At 52.2% G+C, this 24,578-nt stretch overlaps 1 protein-coding gene and 1 long non-coding RNA gene across 8 annotated transcripts in view; one reads left to right on the top strand and one right to left on the bottom strand.

The window, feature by feature from the left end:
• Positions 1 to 3,077: 3,077 nt before the first annotated feature.
• On the top strand, positions 3,078 to 6,992 carry LOC135415661 (uncharacterized). Its single transcript, XR_010431223.1, has 2 exons — positions 3,078 to 5,291; positions 6,313 to 6,992. It is a non-coding gene; the product is annotated as an uncharacterized LOC135415661 (long non-coding RNA).
• A 411-nt stretch (positions 6,993 to 7,403) lies between these two features.
• The window catches only part of LOC135415659 (ras association domain-containing protein 7-like), a 48,425-nt gene continuing 31,250 nt past the window's right edge, over positions 7,404 to 24,578 (bottom strand). For 3 of the 7 annotated variants that reach the window (XM_064657687.1, XM_064657683.1, XM_064657682.1), the window contains exons 2-6: positions 14,109 to 14,262; positions 13,014 to 13,918; positions 11,877 to 12,045; positions 11,111 to 11,221; positions 7,404 to 10,408 (exon numbers count right to left, since the gene is read on the bottom strand). In XM_064657687.1, coding sequence (XP_064513757.1) covers positions 10,377 to 10,408; positions 11,111 to 11,221; positions 11,877 to 12,045; positions 13,014 to 13,918; positions 14,109 to 14,211 — 1,320 coding nt within the window. In that variant the 5' untranslated portion in view covers positions 14,212 to 14,262 and the 3' untranslated portion in view covers positions 7,404 to 10,376. Of the gene's footprint in view, positions 10,409 to 11,110; positions 11,222 to 11,876; positions 12,046 to 13,013; positions 13,919 to 14,108; positions 14,263 to 15,953; positions 17,187 to 17,220; positions 17,246 to 22,433; positions 22,704 to 24,578 lie in introns of those variants that run through there. The other 4 variants (XM_064657685.1, XM_064657686.1, XM_064657684.1 and 1 more) reach the window with 4 other exon arrangements.

Raw genomic sequence — 24,578 nt, forward strand, 5'->3', positions numbered from 1 at the left:
GCCCTGTTCCCATCAGCCGTGGGTCTCCGCCGGGCTGAACTCGGCTGTCAGCCGGCGAGGGGAGAGCAGCCCAGGCTGTGCTCGCAGGCGGACGTGACCCAGCGCTAACGTGCATGTCCTCGCAGACACTCGGGTCATTGTCAGGAATGAGACGGGGGCCGGGGGAGAAAACGAGGTCCTTTTCCAGAGAACACAGAGCGAAGCAAAACCTGCGCCAGCCCTGCTGCTGCCTGCCCGCTCGGGGCCTGTGAGAGGGGCGAAGCGGGACGGGTCGGGATGAAAACGCTGGTGATGCCACAGCCGGCGAACACGCACAGCCTTCGTGTTAGAAAAGGCAAGAGCTGCGCTGCGAAGAGGCAACTTTTTATTTGCGTGTTAATTGATGAGGTGTTTGCCAGCTCCAAGGATAGGATGGGGGAATGTTCCCCCTTTAGGTTTGCTCCCCGAGCCCGTGGGACAGCACAACGGCACCGGCACCGCACCAAGGCGGGCACAAAGGGCCGGTGCCCAGGGCATCCCGTGACGCTCTCCTGCCGTCCGCGGATGCAGGTCCCTGTCACCGCACGCATCGTGGCTCTGGCACTGCCGCGGGGACTGAAAGCCAGCTGGGAACAAAGGGAAGAGCTGCACGGTTGGGCTAAGCGGGGGCTCTCCCCGGGGCAGCACCGGCCGTGTCAGCAGGACATTTCATCCCAGAGATTAAGGGCTGAGCCACGAACTTGTTTGGAGCTGGAGGGGGAGTGGGGGCTGAGGGCAAACAGCACCCACCAGCACTGTGGCAAAGCCCTCAGGCCCGGGGCCTTGCCAGGGAAATGGCAGATCATCCTCTGAGCCCAGGGGTTCTCACTGTTCCTTTAAAGACTCGGACGACGGCACATCCAGAGCGAGGGCCCGATGCGCCCGTCTCTTGGACTGCAAGCGAGCGCTTCGTCCGCCGCATCCCGCATCCTCCCGCCTGCCATGCTCTCGGCTGGCTCCACGCCGGCCCTGCTCCACGCTGGATGGCTTAACACGGCACTCCGGGAGGTCCGAGCAACGACCACGGCTTGGCTGTGCACGCAGCCAGCTGTGCAAGCATCGCTTCAAAACACACTCCTTCCCTGTGTGCCTACAGTCAGGGGAAGGACTTTTTTTTTTAAATAAAACCTGAAATGTTTGGCACTGCCTGGAAGAAGAGACGAGGGACTTGGCAGAGGATAGCAGCTATCAGCACATGTGTCCCGTGCCCTGCAGAGCAGCTGGCAGAAGCAGCAGTGCTAGTAGGGAGGTGCTGGGGCAGTATCCAGCCATGTTACTCCCCACAAAAATACCTATTTCAAACCAGAGTATTTTCCATGGCTATGCCTTGCTTTTGTTGTTGGCTCACCCCTGGAGGGCAGAAGGGCTGGTGTGCTCCAAGGACGATTTCTCTCCAACTCGGGCACCAGCCCTGTGCTGGGAAAGATGTAAAATACGTGACTTTTTCCCTACGGCTACTGGATGAAAACAAAAACCCTCACATAGCACACACACAAAATGACAACAGAGACAGCCTGTCATTGTGTGGGCTGTCACGCAGAAGAGGGGCTGTCCCCTCACCCCCCCTCCCTACCGGCAACAGGAGAGCAGAGCCATGGATGGCTGGTAAAGTGCTTCAGCAACACTCGTAAGGAAGTCCCTTTGGCGGGGAATCGCCACCAGCTATCAGGGAGCCCGCGCTGAGTTTTGCTTTCAGATCTTACTCCAGATTGCAAAACACCCATTGGAGCCGGGACAGCTGATGCCAAGGAAGTTTTCACAAGGGATGCAGAGCTCTTGCCTTTTGTCGGACAGCACGCGTTAGAAATTCACCAAGGATGAGCCTCATGGCTGCTGTTTGGTCAGTGGCCACAAAACCTGAAGTGTTTTTTCCTGACCATCAGCAGTATGATTGAAGCGGGGGGTCCCACCAAAAGGGCCCACTCCCCCAGATGCCTGAGGAGGGGATGTGTGTTACTTTGGGCAGATGGCAGCCAGCCTACAGGCTCGACGCCTAGGTCTCTGGGGCTCCAAGCAAGGATTTTCCCACTGCAGAATAGTGCTGCACCCCTCCATAAAGCTCTGTCTCTGGTGCTTGGCAAATCCTCCTTGAGGTGCACTAAATTTTTCAGCGTTCCAGCCATTTGCTTGGCTGTGGCTTGTAGGGTGATGGGCAGGAGCGAGCCCTCCGCGTGAGAAGGTGAGAGCGCTTACACTGACGGTACCCAGAAAGCCTCCAACTGCCCTTACCTTTTTTTTGGGGAAGTTGATGGGAGCAGGCTCCCGGGGCCAAGGGACCCCATGCAACACCCCTTGGTGCGAGGAACCAGATCCACCCCCCGGGCACTGCGAGGGGCGCTCGGTTCGCCAAACGCTCAGCCCAGAGAGGAACAACCGGGGCGGAAATACACAAAAAAATAATGTGACACGGTGACATTTGATGCAGCAAAGGGAGAAGGGGCAGCGAGGAGGGGGCGGCCGGGGACACCCTGACCCCCCCCGCCGGCCTCCCCGGCCCGTCCCCCCCGCACCGCCTACGTGCGCCCCGACACTGCCCTGATGGCACGGCCCCGGCGGGCCGTACCATGGGCCGGGCTGCGACGGGGGCGGGGAGGGGACGGAGGGGAAAGGGGGAGACAAGCGACGGGGGCGCGGGGCGCCAGCGGGGACGGGGCTCCCCGCGGGAGGCGGCGGCGAGGCAGGGGGGCGCCGCCGGCAACCGCCGGCCCGAGCGGGGCGGCGAGGGCGGGGAGAGCAGGGGTCGGCGGGGCGGGGTGAGTGGGGGGCGGGCGGCGGCTCAACAGGTACAAATGGTTCCTCCCCGCAGCAGCAGCGACGTGCAGAAGCGAACGCGCCGCGCCCGCCGCTGTCACCGCCGGGGGGCCGGGGGGGCCGCGCCGCGCGCCCGGACACGCCCCGCCGCGGCCGTCGGCGGGCGGTGGCGGCGCCGCCATTGGCTGGGGCCGCGCGGGGGCGGGGCCGGCGGGCGGGCGCGCGGCGCCGCCATTGGCTGGAGCGGCGTGGTGGGCGGGGCGAGGGGCCGCGGCGCGCGGCGTGGGCCGGGCCGGGGCAGAGCGAGAAGTTGGCGGCGGCGGCGGCGGCGGGAGCGGGGCGGCGGGAGCGCAGGTGAGCGGCGGCCGCGCAGGGGAGGGACGCCCGCTCCGGAGCCGCGGGGCGCCGCCGGCCCCGGGGCCGCACGGGCGAGCCCGTCCCGGGGGTGGGAGCGCGGAGCTGCAGCCCGGCGCGCCGCGGAGCCCGGCGCTGCTCCCCCCTCCTGCGCCCCCATCCTTCGCGCTGCCCGGTGTGTCCTGTGCTGCAGGCGGGCCCCGCCGCCCCCCGTCACACTCCAGGAGCAGGTGAGCCACTGACTAACGCACATTGTGCTCTCGGCGACTCCACTGTGCGTGTGACAGCGGCTAACCTGCTCCTCGGACATCGCTGTGCGGCCGCCTCGCCTCCACGGACCCGCGCCTCGACGCCTCGACGCCCGCCTCCCCTCCCGGCCCCCCCGGTGAGGGGCTCCGGCGTGCCAAGGAGTCGGCGTCCCCCACCCAGCGCCACTGTCCCGTCTCCAGCAGCTCCCCATGCTCAGCGCCGTGGACCCCCGATGCGCCGTGGGTAGCGCCCCGCGATCGGCCGCACTGCACAGGGGAGCGTGGAAAGATGGAACACTTCTTGCAGCAGGGCTCAGTGTGTCCGGCAGGAGCAGAGATGAAGGGAAGGGGCCGTGTCGGCATGTGGGTACAAATAGTTGATGGTAAAGTTGCTCAGGAGGGATGGCATGCGCCTCTCTTTCCTCCCCCGCTCTTCTCCAAAGCAAATAAGTGCTAGTGGACTCCGTACCAAGTTAAAGAGACGCATCATCCCGGCCGGTGACGTCTTGATACCCGGTCAGCGACTAACTGAACTGCTTTTGCCAAGGGTGTGTTAATAGAAGAAACTCTTCCTAGTATTGCCCTGGATGAGTCACATTTAAAGAGAGACTCTCTAATCTGTTAAACGAAAAGCAGAGACGAGCCTCACTTTCCTTTTTTGTTGCTGTTCCTATCCTACCCTTCACCTTTACTTGCTGCTTTCTGCTTCTTGTGCCAGGGTTGTATTGGCGCCCCAGCCCTGGCTGGGCATTTTCAGAGCTGTCTTGCATGATTGTGGTGTGATGTCACGCAGGGACCTCTGACTTCATGGCCCTGAGGAACAGGAAGGCGAGCCAGGCAGGGACTCTTCCAGCCACCCAGGGTGGCTGTCATTAAAAATGGAGGAAGTGACGAAGCAGATGGCTTCTCCTACAAAGTTCTCTCTTGTGATTTCTGGGCTGGTGAAGAAGCTGAGTAGTTGCAAAGTGTCTTTTGTGAAGAGCAGCACAGCTTTATTGTCAGCTCAAGTTCCTAATAATAAGCTAGGATTCACCGCAGCCTGCCAAGGTTCCCTGAAAGGACTCGGGTATTCTCCCTCTTCCTTGAGCTGCTCCCATGTAGCCCTGCACCGCTGTAAAAGCTTGATCTAAAGGAATTGGCAGTGCTCTGGTCAGTAAGTAGTTAATTGCACAGAAGGCAGAGCAATGTCCGCTGCATGGGTAAAGTCTCTCACTGAGAAATTTTGCCTGTCCCCATCTCTCCTGCCTGTTCTTGTTTGTCATTTCTCCCTCTGAATCCCAGAGGAGCGCCTGCTCTTCCGCAAGAAAAATCAGCTCCCTCTGTTCCCTGTGCAGACTGAGTGAGTCTGGGGTGCTCAAAGACGCTGGAGAGTCAGGAAAATCAACTGAATTTACTAAAGCTGCTTTCATGCTTGTTCAGAAGGCAAGTGGGCCTTTTTTTTTGATGGGGGCAGAGGAGGAGGTGGGGAGGGCAGGCAAGTTCGCAGCTGTCTCAGGCCTGGAATGCTTTTTTCCTCCCCAGCTGCACCTACAGCATCTTCCCACTGCCAGTCCCGAGCAGGCAGGAGCACAGTGTAGCCACACGGAGACTAGGGAGAGAGGGAAACCTGGTGCAAAGTCCACATGTGTACAATTGTGTCTGAAAGCTGAAACAGAAGCCCACAGTCCCCTACCACCCCATTTTATAGGTTACTGCGCATGTAACAAACCTGCATCTGAAAATGAAGGTGCTCTGTTTCTCTCTGAAGAAATAACCCTGTGTTTGGGACTGTGCTGTCTGATGACTAACCCCTGGAGATGCCACTAGCAGAAGCAGCTCTGCGGGTCACCTGGCAAGACTTGTCCCAGTTCCCGTGAGCAGCACTGTGGTATGAATGCTTCCAACTTCCTGCTACCTATGGAACCATCCTGTTCAGCTCCAGTAAGCAAAGGGAAGGGGTTGAAAAGAAGTTTGCTTGTTTGTTTTTGCTGGTTTTTTGTGTCTCCAGTAAGCGGGGGGAGCATACAGCTCAATTCCTGTTTTTAACATTCTTGGGGCGTGATTCAAAACTAACCTGCTGTGCTGTCACCTGAAGTCTTCAATAAATAGTGCAAAACCAGTGTTTGGGTGCTGATTACTGTAATCCAGGGTGCCAGACCAGCTGAAGAGGAAAGCTGTGCCTTCTCAGTGATGTGTCTGATGTGCGCTGCATGCCCTGTGCCTCCCATCTCTTATTTTGCCTCTGTAGCCAGGGAAGGTGGCTTGAAAAGGAGAGCAGAAGGTTGTGACATGGTCGTCCCTCAAGCAGAAAGCCTGGCATCAGTGCCTTCCCTCCTGCCCCAGCCCAAGAGCTGCTGAGTGCTCCTGAGTGATGAGAAAATACACTAGGACTGTGATGCCCCTTAATTTCATGGTTTTCAGTAGCTAATAAACAGGTGATACTTAGCTTGGTAACAAGAGTAGTTGCGTGCTCTCCCTCAAAACTGATGCTGTTAGCTTTTTGGTGAGGGGCAGAGCTATGCCTTACAGGAGGGAAGATGCTGAATATCAGGCCCACTGAGCTGAAGGGACTCTCTGTTCTCCTCAAAGATTTTTGTTCTCATTTCAGCAGCTCGTGGAGGGAAACAAGCAGGCCTAGCCCTCCAAGCATCACACCGAGAAGTGCCTGTCGTGTTCTGGTGTTCTGTCTGTAACGTGGCCCACTGGCAGGCCCTACGTGGTGAGCCTCACCGAAGGAGCAGGCTGGCCTCTGAGGAATAGAAGGAGTACATAAATTGTTTAAGAGGAAGTCAGTTAGTTAAATGCAAGCAGAGACTTATATAATACATCCCAAAAAAAAAAAAAAAAAAAAAAAGATTTCTGCTGGCAGGAGGTTCCATTGGGAGAGAAACTTGCTCATCCATAAACAAGAAAATTTCCCAGCATCCTCTAGTGCTTTATGATTTTTATTTTTTTTTTCCAGGGCAAGGTAGAATGCACTCAGTCTGTACTCTGAGACAGAAAGAAAAATCATCATAGGAGAGCAGACAATGCTCCCTGCATGGACACGCACGCCAGTTCAAGCAGCTCTTCTCCATCTGCAGTGAACTACCCTGGTAGAAGCTGTGCACCCAGGAGCAGCAGAGCATCTGGACACCACTTGGGGAGCAAAGCCAACAAGCATTTTCTCCTCCAGATATTCACACCTTTCCTTATGTAACTGGAACTGAAGTGTGTGCTTTAAAAGCTGCTTGCCAAATTCAGGGGCTGGGAGGCAGCACAAGTGCTTCTACCACTCTAGATGAAATTTAGGGGAAAAAAATCCAAACCCAAACACTGAGGTACTCGTACAAATCTGTGACTGTGAACTGGGGGTGGTGTAAGTGTCTTGAGAAACTGTACTGGCCTGGGGCAGTGCTGGCACCCAGACCATCTGCACAGGATGCCTGGCCTAAGGAGCTGACAGTCTAGAGTAGATGGGTGAGGAGATGGGGGCAATTTTTCTATTGCCATATTAAAAAAAAATTAAAAATCATGTAGTGCAGTGAGGAAAAGAGCTCCAGGGAGGCTAGAGGTAGCTGAATTACTCTCCTGAATGATGTCTTGTGCTGACAGAGCCTGCAGATTTATTTAAAAAAAAAGAAAAAAAAAAGGCATCAAAAAGCCAGGGCTGATGACCAGTGACAAACAGGTCACTGTGCTTTGTGATTTTTGGGTGGCACTGGAGCCAGTAGTGAGAAACATCTGAGGAGAGAGAAGCTCTGAAGCCCATTCCCGCCCACTACAGGGAAGGAAGAAGCTGCCCACAATGCCTGAGGGACATGGGGACACAAGTCCTTGCTCAGCCAGGCACAGCATCCTCGAGCCACCCCGTACGCTTAGATCCCTGCCTTGCCCGCAAGCCAGTTGTTCCCTCTCCAGCACGCATCGTACGCTGGGCTTTTGGTTTGTTTTTCAAGGGAAAAACAATAATTTATTTGCTTTGTTTTAATCTCATAACAATGGGTAATTCCTTCCTACTGCTCTGTAGTGGCCTAGAAAAGGACAGCATCATCTCCACTGTAGCAAGAAGGCTTGTCCCAGGGCATAAAATTTTAATTAGGAACAATCACGCAGCCTTGAAATGGGAATTGCGAGCAGCAAAAAAAGTCAAACCATCAATAAAATATTCAATGGCAGAAATGTATTATTGACACAGGCTTTGGAGCAGATAAAAGCGGGAGGGCGGGGGAGCCAGAGTGGGTATTGAGCCTCCCTCAGTTAAATAACACGCGGGGACCTGCACGTTCGCCCTGCCATCGCAGGCCCCCCGTGCCGGGAGGAATATAGGTCACCCACGGCTGGGGAGCTCCTGAGGTAACGTGTGGGTTTGATTAACGCCTCTCCCCCCCACCGCCACGTGCACCACAGCAGGGACAGAGGTGTTAATCAAAGTAATTTATTGCCTTACAAAACACTGCTGCCTAGGCAGCAGCTGGGCGATGGTTTGTAGGACACAAAATGAAGAAAATCTGCAAAGTGCCACAGTCTTGAGCTGAAAAAACAAGAGTTAACCCCTGGCTACAGTACTCTTTCTAGGCCCCTGCCTGATTATCAGACCTCTGCGGAGGACACGGTCGAGTTACACTGTCTCCCATCCCATGCAACAGTTCCAAATCCTGCATCCCAGCCAAGGGGCATCAGCTGAGGGGCCAAAATCTGCTGTGAGATATATATTTTAAACTTTCATTTTCCACACCCTACCACACCTCCCTCCAGGAAAGACTGGTGCTGGTTTGACCTGTGAGATCATGACTGAACAGAAGTAACCCGCAACAACAATAAATAATATATAATCATAACAGAGGGCAAAATCCCCCACAAAATCAGATTCAAATTAATTTTCTGCCCCTGTTTTTTTCCAATAGGAAGTGCCATAAGTGACGACCCTTTTCTCTTGATTACCATTTATTTTGCTGAAGGCAAAGCTACAAATGTAGCCCCAAAAATGAAAGATCCAGTTTTTAACCTGCAGAGGTCAGTTTTTCAGGGCATGCAGAGGACTTTCCAAAATCTAGCCATATCCAAGGCAAGTGAGTTTTCTAAACCCACTTCTTGGGTGTTTTTCCCAGGCAGCACTGAAATGCTCTTTACAACCTCCATCACCCTCCACTTCTCTTAGCGAGGTGGAATCTTTTTAAAAAGCAAGAGAGTCCAAAAAAATGAGTGCACAAAGTCCAAAAAAGAGGCAAATGGGAGAAACTAGATGCAGCTGCATGGAGCAAATGCATTTTTAACTAATTTCCCTGAGATACATGGTTTAAGGAGGGAGGTGAGGAGGAACTTGAAAAAGAACCCCCCAAAAAAAACCCAAAAGCCCCAATTCAAAAAAGACAACTTCAAAATTGCATTTCCTCACTGCAGCAGCTGTCCAGTGGTAACCTGAGACCAGTGATCTCCCAACAAAACAAACTTTAATCCTTCAATATCACTTGACCAACCTGGTGGCTGTGGTAGCACCTTGAAAATTGGCTTTGAGAGGGGCATGTCCCTGGGGACAGAGCCCAGCAGTCTCAGGGGAGATGCTGATGGACAGCAAGAGCTGACGCTCTTGGCTGCTGTTATCCAGGTGCAGACAAAGGGGCTTGAAGGCAAATGGGAGGTTTCCCCTTACCTGCTCCTATCTGCAGACAACCGCCATCCCCTTTGCCTCCTGTCCTAAAATGCTCCGAGCTGCTGCTGTGCATTATTAAAAGGTTGTCATGTTTCATCCCAGAGATGGCCACATCTCACCGGAGACAAGCTGCATCCGCCGGCTGTAAAGCACTTTGTGATTTTAAAAAAAAAGAAAAAAAAAAGAAAAAAGAGCACTGTGTGCATAAGATTCAGTCGGTTATAAAATACTTACAGCTTTAATTCAGCAAATAGAAAGAGATGGCTTGGAAACGAAAGAGGCAGCTGCAGGGTGCACAAACAGCTCAGATGTGTCCGTCAGGCACCAGACCAGGAGCTGTCAGAGATGGCTCACCCTGCCCACAACAGCACGCTCACTTGGCTCAAATCCTTTCCCAAAGATTTATTGAAAACTGGATCTGCAGCACACAGGATTACATTCGCACAGGGAAAGCAGGATTTTATGGTGAACGCTGTGCCCAAGTCATGTTTTTTGCATATGACGCGTTGAAAACAGGCTTGAGGATCTGGACAAACTCATTCCCTCCCCAAACCGCTTTGGTTTTGCAATTAAAATACAAGGCAACCCACTGGGACAGAGGACAGATGAACAAAACAGTAGCTACTGGCCATCAAGAGTTAAAAAAAACAAACAGAAAAAAGAATCAAAAAAACCCCCAGGGGAAATGTCACCAAGAATGTTTTGGTCCTGCTCCCCACTCACATCACCACTGAGGAAGGGCTTATTCTGCAATTTTTTATTTTAAAAACAAGTTGAAAAACTGAGTGGATATGAGAAAAACAAGCTCCTGCTCTGTGCTCCATTGCTCCCTTCAAGCGTGGTCCAATGGCACCATGGAAAATGGGCTTCTACTACAGGTTTCTTATAATATATATAAGAAAAGAGGGGCCAGAAATTTGTCTTAAAGCTGCTCTTGTGCCTCCCCTGCAGCCAGCAAAGAGGCTATTTGTCATGGCCCTGCTTGCTGCGACCAGATGCTGTAAAATCTGTTAACTTGCTCCATCCAGGTGAGTCTCCAGGCAGGTCTCCACTGCAGCTCTGCTCCCTTAGTCAAAGGAACAAGGACTTTTCCAAATGTACGATGGATCTTTTGAGAAGGCTACGCAGAATGGGAGCACCGCTGTTTTCTGTTGAATATAGAAATTGCTTTAAAAAAAGTAGAAAGGGGTCACTTTCATCCACAGGGGAAGATGGTTCCTTTGTGTCGTCAGTCTCTGGTTTTATTTTATAGTCTGTAAAAATACTCTGTCTGGCCGTCCACATCCATTCACGATATAAAGCAGTAAAAAAAAAAATATAAAATATATATATAATATGGTTTATTTATACAGTTACACTTGCAAAGCAATTGATCCTCCACTGCCTGGGCCCTTCTACCTCCAGATGCTCTGCCTGGTTGATACAACTGCAAGACAAGAGAAAAAAAACACTTGAGCAATCCCACCATGGTGGGCAAGTGCTCACAAAAAGGGGAGCAGAAAAGAGGATGTACGTGAGCGCAGAACCTGGGAGATGGACATGCAGATGCTGCAGCATCTGGCAAGATGGGGGTGGATGTATTGGGCAGTGAGGAGGACGGCAGTAGGGTTTTGCTGAGGCAATGGTGGTGTGGGTGGGAAGGGGATGCCAGGATGGAGGCAGCATCGCCATGGCAGGCAAGGACACCAGAGCTCACTTTTGCTGCACTCAAAAACAGGTGCAAAGTGAAAAAAGAGTAACAGGAGGTAGAAAGGGGTCTGGGGTGAACTGGTTGCTAAGATGGAGCAACAGTAGCTCCTGTAAAAGACGGGATACAAATTCTCCCCACCCTAATCACAGTAAGGTCTTAGCCCAGAGTGGCAGGAGAGGGGGTGAGGACCATCCTCTGCAGCTCCCAGCAGGGCAGAGAGCTGGACTACCAGCATATGAGCCTCTGGCAGCAGAGCAGAGACTGCTGGAGTGTGAGCTTTGTGCTTCCTAATGGCATCTATAAATAGCTCCGGCCTCCCACTACCAGCACACGCTTGCTCTCTGCAGCCCATTTTGGGCAGCAAAAGCCTCTCCCCTCTTCCCACCCATCCTCTGCAGACTGGCTCATGCTCCCAGGGCCCCAACAGGACATACGCACCCTCAGGATTCAGGCTGGACACCAGGGGCTCCGGCAGGGTCCTGGGATGGCTGAGGAGCTGCTTGGTGCTGACTCGGGGAGGCGAGTCGGTACCAGCGGTGGGAGGAAAACCTACAGGACAGGGAAATACACCTGGCTTAGGCAGGGCTTGCCTGTGCTTTGCTTTCTGGGCACAGCTGCCGCAGTGCTGCAGGGCAGTCACATCACCCACTCCAGGTGCTCTGGAGGAGAAACCACCAGGTCCCCTTCTGTGAGAGCCCCCCCCCCCTCCTCTTGTCCCTGCAAGGATGCAGACATGGCCCTGGGCACCACACTCACCCTTCCCCTGCCAAACACAAAGAGGTCATTGGTGACCAGAGCCTGTCCCCACCAGCCCACAGCCCCTGGGGACTGACGCTGGCCCTTGGCCACCTGCTTTTTGCTACAGCTGCTGCGGTGACATGCAGCAAGGCTGGGAAGGAAAGCTCCCTGCAGCCACCTCAGCCCCTAAAGCAGCACTGCAGGATCTGAATTCTGAGCATGTCTAAGAGCAGCCCCCAGGCTTCAGTGGGGGCGAGGAAGGAACCCCAGGGGTGGCAAAGCTCAGAAACCCACTGGAGTGGTGAGCGACTGTCGTGTCAGCACCAAACCCCATCCCTGCTGCCTAACCTCAGTGCCCAGGGCAGAACCAGCCAGCTTTGGGACTGATGCCTTGGAGAAGGAGGCAGGGAGCAGGCAGAGGACCGCAGAGCAGCCCCTGTGGCCGAGCCAGCGGCAGCATGCTGACCTCCGTTTCTCCGGTAGGCTGGCAGCTCGCACGGGCTCGGCTCCGGCTGGGCATCCTCCTCAGACCTGGCCTGCAGGACAGTCACCGTGGCCCCCGTCTGCTGAATAAACTGCTGCAAATTACACTGCCTCAGCTCCTTATTTAACTCCTCCAGCTCTTGGGTCTGGGCCTGCAAAACACACACCGAGGGAGGGAACAGGATGAGCTGCATGTTCCCCTTATGTCCCCAGGCCACAACCTGGGGATACAACCCCTGGGGCTGCTCCCACAGTTGGGGCTCACTCTGCCAAAGTCAGTGGAGGGGACCTCAGGAGTATTGTGGCTCAGCTGCCCCTCTCCGAGGGTCTGCAGGAAGGAGGGTGCTCAGGCAGTGGCGATGAGAAGGCATTGTTTTGGGAAGAGCCCTGGTTTGCTGCATCTCCACAAGAGGGTGCGAGCAGCCGGCAAATGGCAGCCGCTGCTGTGCTGGGAGATGCCGAGCACAAATGAGATGCTTAAGGCAAGATGCTGGAAGCATGGCCAGCTGGGAAAGGGCAGCTACCTGGCTGGGTGAAAGCTTTTTGCTTTTGCTCCACCAAAGGGGACCCAGTGAGCGGAAGGCAGGAGTCACGCAGCCCCTTGACTCCCTGATGTTGGGGAGCTGCAACAGGTGAGCTGGGGGGGCATCACAGCTCAGCCTGAGCTGCCATCTCCACACTGTGCAGCCCCCTGCCATGAGCCTGAGCCCCTGCACAGCTTGCATGGTCAAAAGACTTTGTGCACAGGCACTATGAGGACCTATGCTATGCCCTCTGTGACTCCTTCATCCAAGATAACATCGACTCTTGTGCCAGTGCCACCAACCCCACATGTGGACCATTTGCTCTCCAGCACCGTTGTCTGTGCTGGAGCAGGGTGATGGTGTGCTCCCAGGGCACTAGTCAGCAGGAGCCCTAGCCCAGATGCAGCTTGCATGCAGAGCGATGGGCGTGTGCCCTGTGCCAGCCGGGTCAGAGTGGCACTCAGTGCCATGTTCACTGCCCAGGTAGGGTAACTAACCCCACTCAACCCACTGGTCCATGGGACTGGAAAGCTGGTCCCATCCCCTCCCCAAAAGTCCCACTACCCCATGGGGTGGCTCAACCCAGTCCTATCTACCTGCAAGTTCTTTTCAGCTTCCTCCAGGGCCTTCTCCACACTGGCCAGGTTGCTCTCCAGCTGGGTGCCTTGCTTGACCTTGGCCTCCAGGTCCCTTTTCATTTTGGTGGCCATGTCCTCCAGCTCTATGGGGCTGGGCAGAGAGATCTCCTTTCCTCTCTTGGCCCTCTCAGCCATCTCCCACTGGATCTCCTCCTGCAGGGCTTCAGTCCGGGCACTCAGCTCAAAGATCCTCTGGGTGTACTCCTCCAGGCTGGCCCGCAGGCTTCTAACCCGCTCCTGCCGCTCTCGCTCACACTCCTTTTCCAGCCGGAGCTCGCTCTGCCAAAATTCCTCCTCACCCAGCTCTGTCTCATTCCTTCGTACCAGTTGCTCCAGATAGAGGATCTCATTCTCCTGGCCGGCAAGCCGGCTGCGCTCCCAGAGCCGTAGGTCCATTTCCAGGGTGTCCCCATGGGCCTCCAAGGAATGCAGCTGCTCCTGCTGCTGCAGCACCCTCCTAAACAGCTCCTCTTTGGAGGGTTGGACAATCCCACCACCCTCCAAGTCGATCCCTTCCCGTGTTTGGTGCCTCCATCGGCTCACAGCGAACGGGTCGCTGGAGCCTGTAGGACCCAAGTTGAAGGTCATGGATTTTTTTGGCTCCCGAGAACGGGGTGCATCCATGCTGGTGAGCCTGGGCTTGATGGGCAAACTGGCCCGGATGAACGTCCTCTCGGGAGCTTGCGGAGCACCCTCTGAGGAGGGCCGCTCGGTCATGCTGGGGCCTGTCCGCCGCAGGATGAACTGCACGTCGTTGGCATACTGTCCACACTTGGCCAGGGACTCCAGGGGGCACTCCAGCGGCAGCAGCTGCCGCTCCTTCTCCCGCAGCTTCTGCACCAGCACATAGCGGCCTGTCTGACCTGCCAGGAGGTGAGCATATCATTTAGGGAAAGCAGTGGCCAGCACTAGTGGGCTGAGGCTGCTGCCCCACCGGCAGCAGCTGGTGGCATCCCCACAGCTGCAGAGCAGGACCCCCACCCACCCAAGGTCTCCCCTTCCCAGGAAGCTCCTGCAAATGGGGCATCCCCCCAGCAGATGGAGATGGCTCACCGATGGCCCGTGCCAGGGCAATGACCACTTCTTGGCAGGTAGTTTGCTCTGAGACACCGCACACAACCCTCTGGATCCCATCCACCCAGACCTTCAGCTCCATCCCCACGACTGCTGGGCCTCAGGTGCACTGGGTCATTGCAGGACAGGCTGCCTGTGGGGAGAAAAGAAACCAGGTTTCCATCCCAAGCTGCTAACAAGGAATACAAGACACTTGAAAAGCAGTGTCATTAAATCATCATCCCATGGGTGAATTCTAGACCAAGGCTTGCTGCTGCCCTGCACAGATTGCATTTTTGTTGATGTTATTAAACACTGATATTCATCTGCAAAGAAAAATAATTTTTTTCCCTCATGTCTGTGATGGGAAGAGATGGGGTTTGTGCAACTGCATCGTGTCCAGAGGATGCCCAGGTAATTTCTGCTGTGAGCACAGACTTTTAATGGGTTTGCTAGACTTTCACTGCAATTTCTCTGACAATCTGATAGCATGGCACAGGAGGATTTTCCAAAAAACATTGGAAAAGGCAGAGAAACCACTGGCTGCCTGCTTTTACAATGGAATTTTGAGGGAAGGTGCAGATAATGCATATTTTAATCTATTTATATCCATCTCAATTTATCAGAGAGGGATTAAGAAATTAAAATAATACCTCTTTCTGCATAAAAACATGACCAAAAGTCAGGTTTGGGAGAGGGATCCAGGCATAAACACCCATGATGAAGCCCAGGCTCTGACCAACACTGGGGTCTGACTCAACTCTGACCCATCAGCTACTTCTAGCTTAAAACAACACCTGTTAGCCTGGGCTCACCCAACTCCTGCCTCTTCCAGCAGCTCAACAACTGCAACGGTCATAAATAAGAAAAAATTAAGCACAAGCTGTAAAGAATTCAAATATTTGAGCTTATGCTGTTTTCAAACACTGTGCAAAGGTATATCTATTTTCCTTGTTATAATACTGTTTTTAGTAGTGTCAGTCTTGTCTGAAGGCCCTGCATGGAGGAACATAGACAGGAAACTCCCAGGCCCTCTGTCCTGAGGGTCACAAACTGCTTTCACAACCTCACCCATGTGGTTGCAGCCCCTCCATCCTGTGCTCCAGCTGTCCCAAGTTTGCAGCCAGGCTGTGAGAAAGCTTGAACTCAGGTTAAATATTCCTTCATTATTTTTGTTGCCTACTTGAGTAATCAAAGGCGGGGGCTTGAAGGGTCCTATCTCCAGTGACAAGGAATTTTAGTCATGGTGTGAGAAAGGTGAGGAGGAAATAGGGAAGACATGTCTTGGTGAGGCTGTTCCGTGCAGGTGCCGGGTCCTGTTGGTGTCACCTCCCTGCCCACCTCCGAAACATGGGCACAGAGCAGTGCAAATACCTCAGCGCTGAGCTCATGTTTGCCTTGGCTGAGCGACCGGGGAAAACCGGTGGGGATGAAGGGCACATTGGGTTCAACTGACCTCCCTGAGAGCCCAAAACGACCAAAATTTACAAGATTTGACCCAATTTAACTTTAAAGCTGGGTTTTGGCACTGCTCCCCCTATTCTGTGTATTCACAGCCGCAACTGTCCCCTGGCATGGAGCAAAGTCCAGGTGCCACTGTGGCACCACCCAGCTCACCCTGAAACCACTGTTGTACACTAACAGACACACCCCAGCCTCCCCCTCAGCAGTACCCTAATGCCAAAATCGGAGTGGCAACACATCCCGGGGAGCATTATCCCCCTGCCAGGGACCCAGCTAGTATCAAATCCCACCTCCTGTGCCATGACCCGGTAAGGAGGCCAAGAGTGTAAAAATAAATAAGAAAAATAACCCAGCTCATTGAGTCACGCCACACAGTCTCACCTTGCCAGAGAAATCCAGTGGCTGCCGAACACTGCGGGCTGTGGAAGCAGGATGGCTGCCGGCACACGGGTCCCAGGCACCCGTCTGGGTTCAAACCCCGCACCAACCTCTGGCCCCGCCTTGGCTGGCGCTCCCGGGCAATCATTTACCAGCAGCCAGCACGTGGCACACCACTGCCAAAAAGCTGGGAGCGGTGGCAGCCAGCTTTTCTCCTCGTGTGAGAGAAACCCCCACAAAAAAGCAGCCAGGGCGTTGTCCTCGCTGCATCTCCCCCTCTCACATTCCCCAGCACCCCAAAACCCAGTCGATTTTATTGTTTCCTTAGATCTTTGCAAGCACAGGGGGTCCCTGTTAACTAACTGATCACTCACTGTAACAACTGGGGTATTTGGGAGTCATTGTGCCCAGCTCGCTGCCAGATACAGGATGTTATCTGTCTCCCTGAAGAGGGTGCTAAATAGAGCTGGGGGCTGCTCCCTCCTGCCTTCCAAGGGAGGATCAGCTCCCACCCAAAACCAGCCTGGCTGCCCTCTTCCTCCAAAGCTCTGGGCTCACAGGGAAGCCGACAAGACGAAGGTTCATCCTCATCTGAGGTAAACCTCCAGTGCTCCTTGCACCCTCCAGTTCCTGCTTGGAAGGGACATCACAACCTTAACACAGCATCTCATTCCCAATATCCTACTATGCCAGTATCACCCTAGTTCAGAAAAACCCACCAGGCAATAAACCTAAAAGCCTTCACCTCACCCCCAGCATCACCTCTGCTGTAGTCCACCCAGCTCTTTACCATCAGTCAAAAAAACCCAACAGCTGGGGGACAGTCTCATTGCTCCACTTGCAAATACAACCCTCCTCTTCTCGAGCTTTGCTGCCAACCACCTGCATTAACAGTTGCACCACCAGGTAACAGAAAAAATGGGCTTTTCCTTGAGCAAGAACTGCTTTTCTTGGGGAAGAGAAGCTTCTGGAGGGAGGCAGATTTCCAGCTGCCTGTTTGTATTTGCCCTAGGAGGTCACTTTGATTACAAGCCAGAAGTGCAGGCAGCTGCCAGGCCCTGCTGCTGCCCCAAAACAGCACCAGGGAAGCAACCAGGTGGCTGCAGGTGCCGGGCCACGTGATGGCCACTCATTTTATTCTTTTCCCCACCATTCCACCACTGTGGATTTGTAAACAATTTTTATCAGAAGCAGATTAAAAAAATGACTAATTTTCTGCTCCCGTCCTCATACGATACATCCTAAAATTGAGAGTAGGGATGATTCATACCACGACTTCAACAGATTTCCTGAGAGTCGGAATTTCAAATGCCGACACTAAAAAAAAAAAAAAAAATTTAAAATTAAAAATTTTAGATCTTGCAGCTTTATTTTGTTTACTGTTGTCTCCAGCCTCTCTGAAACTGTCAGGCTAAAGGAAGAGGAGATGAAGCAGCATTTCTGCATGTGCAGGAGGATGAACATTCTGCTCCTGCAAACTGCCACCCTGATTGGCTGCTGGGACTTGCCAGGGCTTGGTGATCTTCCTAGACCTGAAATAATACATGTGCACTCACCCTCCCAACACTGATTTGCAGGGACCCCTGCCGTGTCCCCCACAGGGTCCCTCAGAAGCTGAGACAGCACCTTCCAGCCAAGGACTGCAAGCACTTTGCAAGAGCCTTTCTACCACATTTTGCCACACACAGGAATAAAAAAAATCTGGTTCAGAAAAAACCCACCCATATTGCACTTAACAGCAAGGCTATCCTGCAAACCAAATCCCAAAGTGTCCCAAAGACCTCTACCAGAGCTCCTAACAAGGACCATCTGGGACTAGCATAAAGGTTTTGAGATGAGCATCCCGCCGGCACTAGGGTTTCACACATTTCTGTGGGTTCACTCACCTCCCTAACTATGTCCACCCCCTGGCAGGAGAGCAGGGCCACAGGAAGAGCTTCCCAGAAAGTGTAATTAAAACTGAAAAGAATTGATAAGACCAGCCTTTCGGGTCAGGGTTTGGGCTGGGGGTAGAGTCATAGAGACTCATAGTTAATAAAGATGTATTTGTACTTGTTGCAGGCTGTGATGAGCCTATCTGTGAAGCACCAAGGTGTCCATGGGGAATAGCAGCTCTGCATTTCTTTGGATACACTCCAGGAAAATGCTGGGGTACTGTCAGTCATTTTATTCCTACTTTGACCTTGACCTTCTTGTTCTTCTCCCACCCAATGCCAGGGGGATGCTCATCCCAGGCACAGAAATAAAAAATAAACCAATACATAAGAAAACATCAAGCAGGGAGGGGAGGGGTGGCCCCATGCCACCACCTTTCATGCTGGCAGGCTCACTGTGACTCACTGCCCTGGATCAAGTGCTGTGGTGACACATCCAGCAGCTATTTAATACTTCCTGAAGTCTCTCACTGCCCAAAGCACTGGGTCCAGCTCCTGGACACCAAAGGGAAGAGATAATACTTGTCTGCCTGCTGAGACCGCTGGTGGGGGAGAAGCTTCCCTTCTACTCAGATGTGGAGAGGTGACCCAACACAGAAAAGATCCATAAAGAACCAAAGCCTCCTGACAACACTCATCCCGCAGCAGGTCGGAGGGGATGGGCTGTGGTCCAGGTTTCCCTCCAGACCATCAACAGTGTCCTCTTGCCTCGAGTCCCTCTTTTGGAATGACACCACCTGCCCTCAGCTGGGCTGTTGCAGGGATCAAGCAGCTCTGCTGGGCTTTCCATGCCATGTCCCTCCCAGGCCAGAAGGTGATGCCACAGTCAACGCTGACACTGCTGGCATGTCCAGCACTGGGCAGAGGTCAGCCATGGCAAGGGTTGACAGTGTGGCGCTCCCAGGGCTGGCAGTTCCCATGCTGGGTAGAGATGACCATCGACATCTCTGAACGAGCTGTCTGTGCAGCAGACTCTGGGGACCATTGATGGTCACTTGCACTGCATCCAGGAGCAACAGACAAAGCCCCTGCCTACAGCAACTTGGGTACATGCCCTTTCCATTGTGCCAGCTTGTCCTGAGGATGGTGGCCCCAGAATCCCAAAGGAACACATCCCCTGGCCTGGTGCAAAGCTGTCAAGACCTACCAAAGAGGTCATCGTCTTGTCCTTCAGCATCGGGGCCATCAGATTGTGGGCAGGACATCTGCACAGGGCTCCAAACCAGAGCAGCAAATGGGTTACTTCAACCCAGCACAAAGCATTGACAGTGGTTAAATGTGCTCAAGAGATGACAAACGAGTCCTACCAGAGTGGTCACAGCACAGAGAGGCAGCTTTTTATGCTTCCCTGTCACAGGGAAGGTGTGCAAGCATTACTCACCCCTCAGGCCTATGGAAGCCGCCAGCTCTTACGCAAAGCAACCACAAGCACCCAGGAGCAAGGAAGCAGCAGGCATGGAGCTCTAATTTACACCCAAGCAGCTTATTTAGGGGTGGCCATAATAGCCTCCACATCCTCAGTTCACCCACCATCCCCCATCGAGCTCCCCACTCTGACATGATGTGCCTGACAGCAAGCCCTAAAAATCAGCAAATGACTGAAATCAGTAATTTAACCTGAAGGTGCAGTTTTACCAGAGATGTGCAGATGGACCCCAGCCTAAACACACCCCCAAGCACGCTGCGCTTCGACAGCAAGCAGTGTCTTCTGTGGGCATCCTACAACGCGTAATGCACATTCGGCATCTGCAGAAGTTTCATCCATGTTTCAAAGGCTTTTTGCACCCAAAAGGTGTCAAAGAAAAACTATATCCTGTGGCACCTGCATGCTCAAGAGCTGAAGCATAACTTTAGTCTGAAGTCACAGACCACCACCAAAGTCTCCTGGCAGCCCAAGGAGGATGAGCCCCATACATGAGGATCTTGCAGGAGCTGCCCAAAGAGACAGATTTCTGGAGAGCCATAAGCACTATGCCAGCAACCACCTATTAAGAGAAAAATAGAGGCTTGGAGATTTTCTGCTCCACTTCCTCCCCAAAATTACAGACCCACACTAACACACCTGTGGAGGCTAGCAATGTTGAGCAGGGCAGGAAGAGTCAGGGACAAATCCTGCCCAGGGCTGTGACACAGGATGGGGACAGTCCTCGGGGTGATGGCCTCCAGCAGATTTTGGGGAGGGAGGCTCATACTATGGCTGATGTCAGACACTCACTCCATCCCAGATCCACCTGTGGGGATTTCTCTTACCATTTCTTTAACCCAAGCTTTTGGATCTGCTACAGCATCAGACCCACATGAAGGCTTCAGAAATAACACTGGGAAGAAGCCGGGAAACTTTTTTCCCCCCCTCTCTTAAACAAGCTAAGATTTATTGGCATGGCAGGCCAGCATTGAGAGCCAATTCAAGGATCACAAGCAGTAATGACATTTCAGGGACGACTACCAGTCAGTCCATCCCAGAGATGAACCACCAACCAAAAGCTCATTATATATTAAAAGTATCAAAAAAACCCCCCTCCATCTACTGCACACACTCACATTACAATGTTTCAGCCTTGGAAGCGGAAGGATCATCTTTCGCACCTTCACGCATCACATTTCTCCCTTGCAGCACTAATAGTTACTGTCCATGGGGGAAGAAGAGCTGGCAGGGCTGGCTAGTAAAGTCTGCCGTAAACATGAAGGTTTTCAAGGGAACCATTAGCAGCACCTGCTATTCCTGTAACCATTACCACCCCCCTCAGACCCGCATGTGAAGAGTGACTTCATGAAAGCAGCTGAAAGTAAATCCATAGTTTCTTTTCAAGGGGGAGAAGCAAAATTAGCAACATGTAGATTAGAGGGAAAAGAGGAAGGGCTTTTGTACTGCCATGCTCATTTTTCCTTTCTATTGAGCTTGCCCTAATGCCATGCCCAGGATAGGCTGGGGAATTATTTAGGTTTCCAGCTCCCAGCAGAGGCAGGGCTAGGTATCAGTATTTCTGGGCCCTAGGCTGATCTAGAACTGATCTAGGCTGATCTAGATTAGGTTCATCATCATCTTTAGGGGATGACTCTCAATCCAGCTCTGAAGGGTATTTGCCAGACCATCTGCACAGAAACACAACCACGGCATGCATATGCCAGCAGGTCCTGTGTCTCTGCTGCATTCATCTTCCACAGCAGTCATCAGTGAAGGCATGAAGTAATTTGTGAACATTTCCCCATTATTACACACAGCCCATTCCCCAGGTTGGACAAATATTGCAAATCTAGAGATGCAAGAGCCTGCTCAAGCCTTGGAAATACTCCAAAGTACCCTCTTTCTCCTCCCCAGCTAAAGATGTGAGAGAAAGATAATTTCCATTCCCCCTGCTCGAGGGCAAGACCCATATAGGGAAAACCCAACCAATGAGCTATTTGTCCCAATGCCTCTAGAAGAGCCAGAAACAAGCCTCAAAGCACAGCTTTCTGGAGATGCTCACCCAGTCCAGCCCAGGGGACAACATGCACCTTGGCCAGCAACAAGGCAAGTGGAGACAGGCACTCTCCCTGTCGCCTCTCTAGTTAATCAAGAATTTCATTTCCACAGGATTACAGGAAAATTCAGGCTCTGCAGCTCTCCTCCAAGTAGGACCAGGGACACAAAAAAGCAAAATGACCTACAAATATTTTCCTGCCAACCTGCCTTCCAGCCTCCTTCAGGAGAGCTGGTGTCAGCCACCAGCAACTGTCTTTCCACTCTAATTCTCATCCTACAGGAGAAGGTGATTAACAAATTAGCAAATGCACAACCAGGGATAAACCTCCCAGATTTTATTTGCCATTTCCAAAATAACTTGCAGTTTCCTAGCCTGCTTCATAAAGCAGCCACATGTCAAGGACATGCTGCTGGGTCTCCAGAGGAGAGGATGCACTGATGAATATGCAGGTACATGCTGTCAGGGATATTTATTTATAACTTTATAGGATTGAAAAGGTCTTTAATGACCATTTGCAGAGAGCTGAAAAGGCTCCTTTCTCTCACACACACAGACACAAAGACAAATAAGCAAGAGAACCAGAATTAATCCAGGCTGAAACCTTTGATAAGACACTTGGGTATTTTAGAAGTCTCTGCTTTCACACTACTTGGTTAATTAGGTGGAGGTACTATCAATCCCACCTAAACCTACCCAGAGAAAATAAGCTCTTAAAGTACTAAAATCATGGCATATCTCTGGAGAGGCAACTCAGTCTGGGACATCAATCCAGGGGTAAAAATCACTGTCCTTCAACAAGTGATAGAAATCATGGCCACATGGCCTCTGCTGGGAGGCAGAGGACCTTTGGCTGAAGGGGTTTTGATGCCAGCAAAGGGCTTCACCTCCCTCTCCACATGTAGGTCTAAACACTGGCAGTCAAAGTATGCCAGCACTCAGTGATACTTGAAGGACTAGGGTAGGACAGGAACTGGTGCCAGGGACTGCGCTGGCTCTCCTGCCTGTGCAGAAAGGGGGACTCAATAAAAATATATTGTTTTTTCTGAAGCATTTAGGAGCTTAATCCTCACACAACTAACGCTCACCTGGGGTCACTTTGTGGAAATATGTCCTTCTGAACTTTCTACTCCAACTTCTTCATACTCCTGGCAGGTCATTAAAAAGCCAAGTGAATTCAAAGAGGACAGGAACAAATCCAATGTCGCAGTCTAGGCAATCCTTGAACCGCATAAAAGTGCTCCAAAAAAATACCTGAGTAGTAGTTTTGAGGGACAACTAGTCCTCAGCATGCAGCATCTCAAAAATTCAAAGCAATGTTTCTAGTACATCCACTCCTGGGTCCCAAGGATGTTTCCCTTTCAGAGTGGGAAGAACAAATGTCCTTTTGCTACATATGATGCTGAGTTTATAAGATTTTTTTAAAAGACTAGAAAGAGCAATAGAAAAGGTCTTAAAAAGAAAGAAAGAAACAAACAAACCCCAATGAAATCCCCCCAACAACTACAGGAATCCTTTCTGAGGTACAAATGCCTATGCAGATACAGCTTTTTTCCCCATTGACGGTGGGCAGAAGGGAATACCTTGGACCAGGTATGACGTGTTATGACCTTGTGCCCAGGCTGGGTTAGCCCTGGGAAAGCGTCGCGGATCCACTCCTTTGGGATAGGACCCCGAGGACGTGACAAGCAGGCCTGAGAAAGCCCCATTCCAGAGGAATCAGGGCAGGGAGAAGAGGAAGGAGAAATGACCTCAGAGCAAGTCTGGGATACACAGACTTTCTACAGGATCAAACCATTATGCAAGGACCTGGGCATACTGGTCAAGAGGCCAGGGGGATCGCAAGCTGCCTTCTGACAATTGAGCTGTCCCTCAGAGAAGCAGGGGTGTGTGTGTTCATGTTGCAGGAACCAGCCAGCACCAATCACAACATGCAAAGAGGTCTACTCAGCATTCCTACCACAAGTATGTTTGGCTCCTTGCAGAAAGGAGTGCTGACACCTCCAAACATTGCCAGAACTCGGAAAAGAAAATATAAACTGGCAAGTGAAAACAGCAACCACAAAGCCTCCAAAAAAACCAAATCAACCCATCTTTATTCTTATCTTGAGATGCCTATGGTGTTCATCCAACCTGCTGCACACCACCAGCTGCCTCAGGCAAGCATCCAGAGGCAGAAACCAGCTCCCTGCCGTACACTCACACTTCCTGGGGAAAGCAATGTTCCCAGCAGGAATCATTAAACCAGCAAGAACCCTTCAAGTGTTCTCCCTGCAATCACACAGTCAGACAGCTTCACAACACCATCTGGGTGCCAATGGCTTCCCTGGGCTGGTAGGAAAAGCAGGGAGCAAAGGGGAAGCTGCCACTTGCTGGGCTTCTCTGACAACACAGTTATTCTCCTACAAGATGCTCTGTGTGCCTCCAAAGTCCCCGTTGTGCTCAGGAGCATAGTGCTTAGCATCATGGAGAACATCCATGGGGGACTCTGGATCCCAAAACTCTGTTGAGAGCACTGTGATATTCCATCATCAGTCCTTCCAGTTACACAGGAGGCACCTGGGAAGGGTTGAGTACGCAGCTCCTAAGACAAATAGCTTCAGCAGGTTCTGCGCTACAGGAGGGTTAGGAAATAGCAGAGAAAGCCTTCCCAAATTCAGACAATCCTCAACTGCCCAGAAGTTTCCAGCTTCGGGCTGATCCATCCATGTGTTTGGGTAAGAAGTGTTCCAGGTTATTTTTTCAGCCCTTTTTTTTTTTTTTTTTTTTCAGTAACAAGTTATTCTAGATGACTAGCCTGAGGCAGCTGGAAGCACCCCAGCCCTCAAGAAAGTGCTGACTCCAATCCACAAAAAGCCAGATAATCAGCTGCTTTTAGAAGCTCATGAACTTGGCATCTGAAAAATGGAAGGACATAAAAATGGTAGCAATCATTTGCAACAATAGGATTTTGTTAAAATCCTTCAGTGGAGACATGCTTATGCCTTAATTTGACTACACAGGTTTACAAGGGCACAGACAAGTTGGGACAGATGGAAGAACATCCTTTAAAAAATGCTTTCAAAAACAATGCATATACACAGAGCTAACACTTAGTATCCCTTCACATTTATTTAATCTTGGGCACAGAGCAACCCACTGTCAAGTAGCACCTGGACTTCTTCCTAGCTCACCACAGCACATGACCTCACAAGACTCTGGAAAATACTCTACTCTGAAGTCTTGGCACACAC

This window comes from Pseudopipra pipra, chromosome 6, assembly GCF_036250125.1.
Source record: "Pseudopipra pipra isolate bDixPip1 chromosome 6, bDixPip1.hap1, whole genome shotgun sequence".
Taxonomy (NCBI): domain Eukaryota; kingdom Metazoa; phylum Chordata; class Aves; order Passeriformes; family Pipridae; genus Pseudopipra; species Pseudopipra pipra.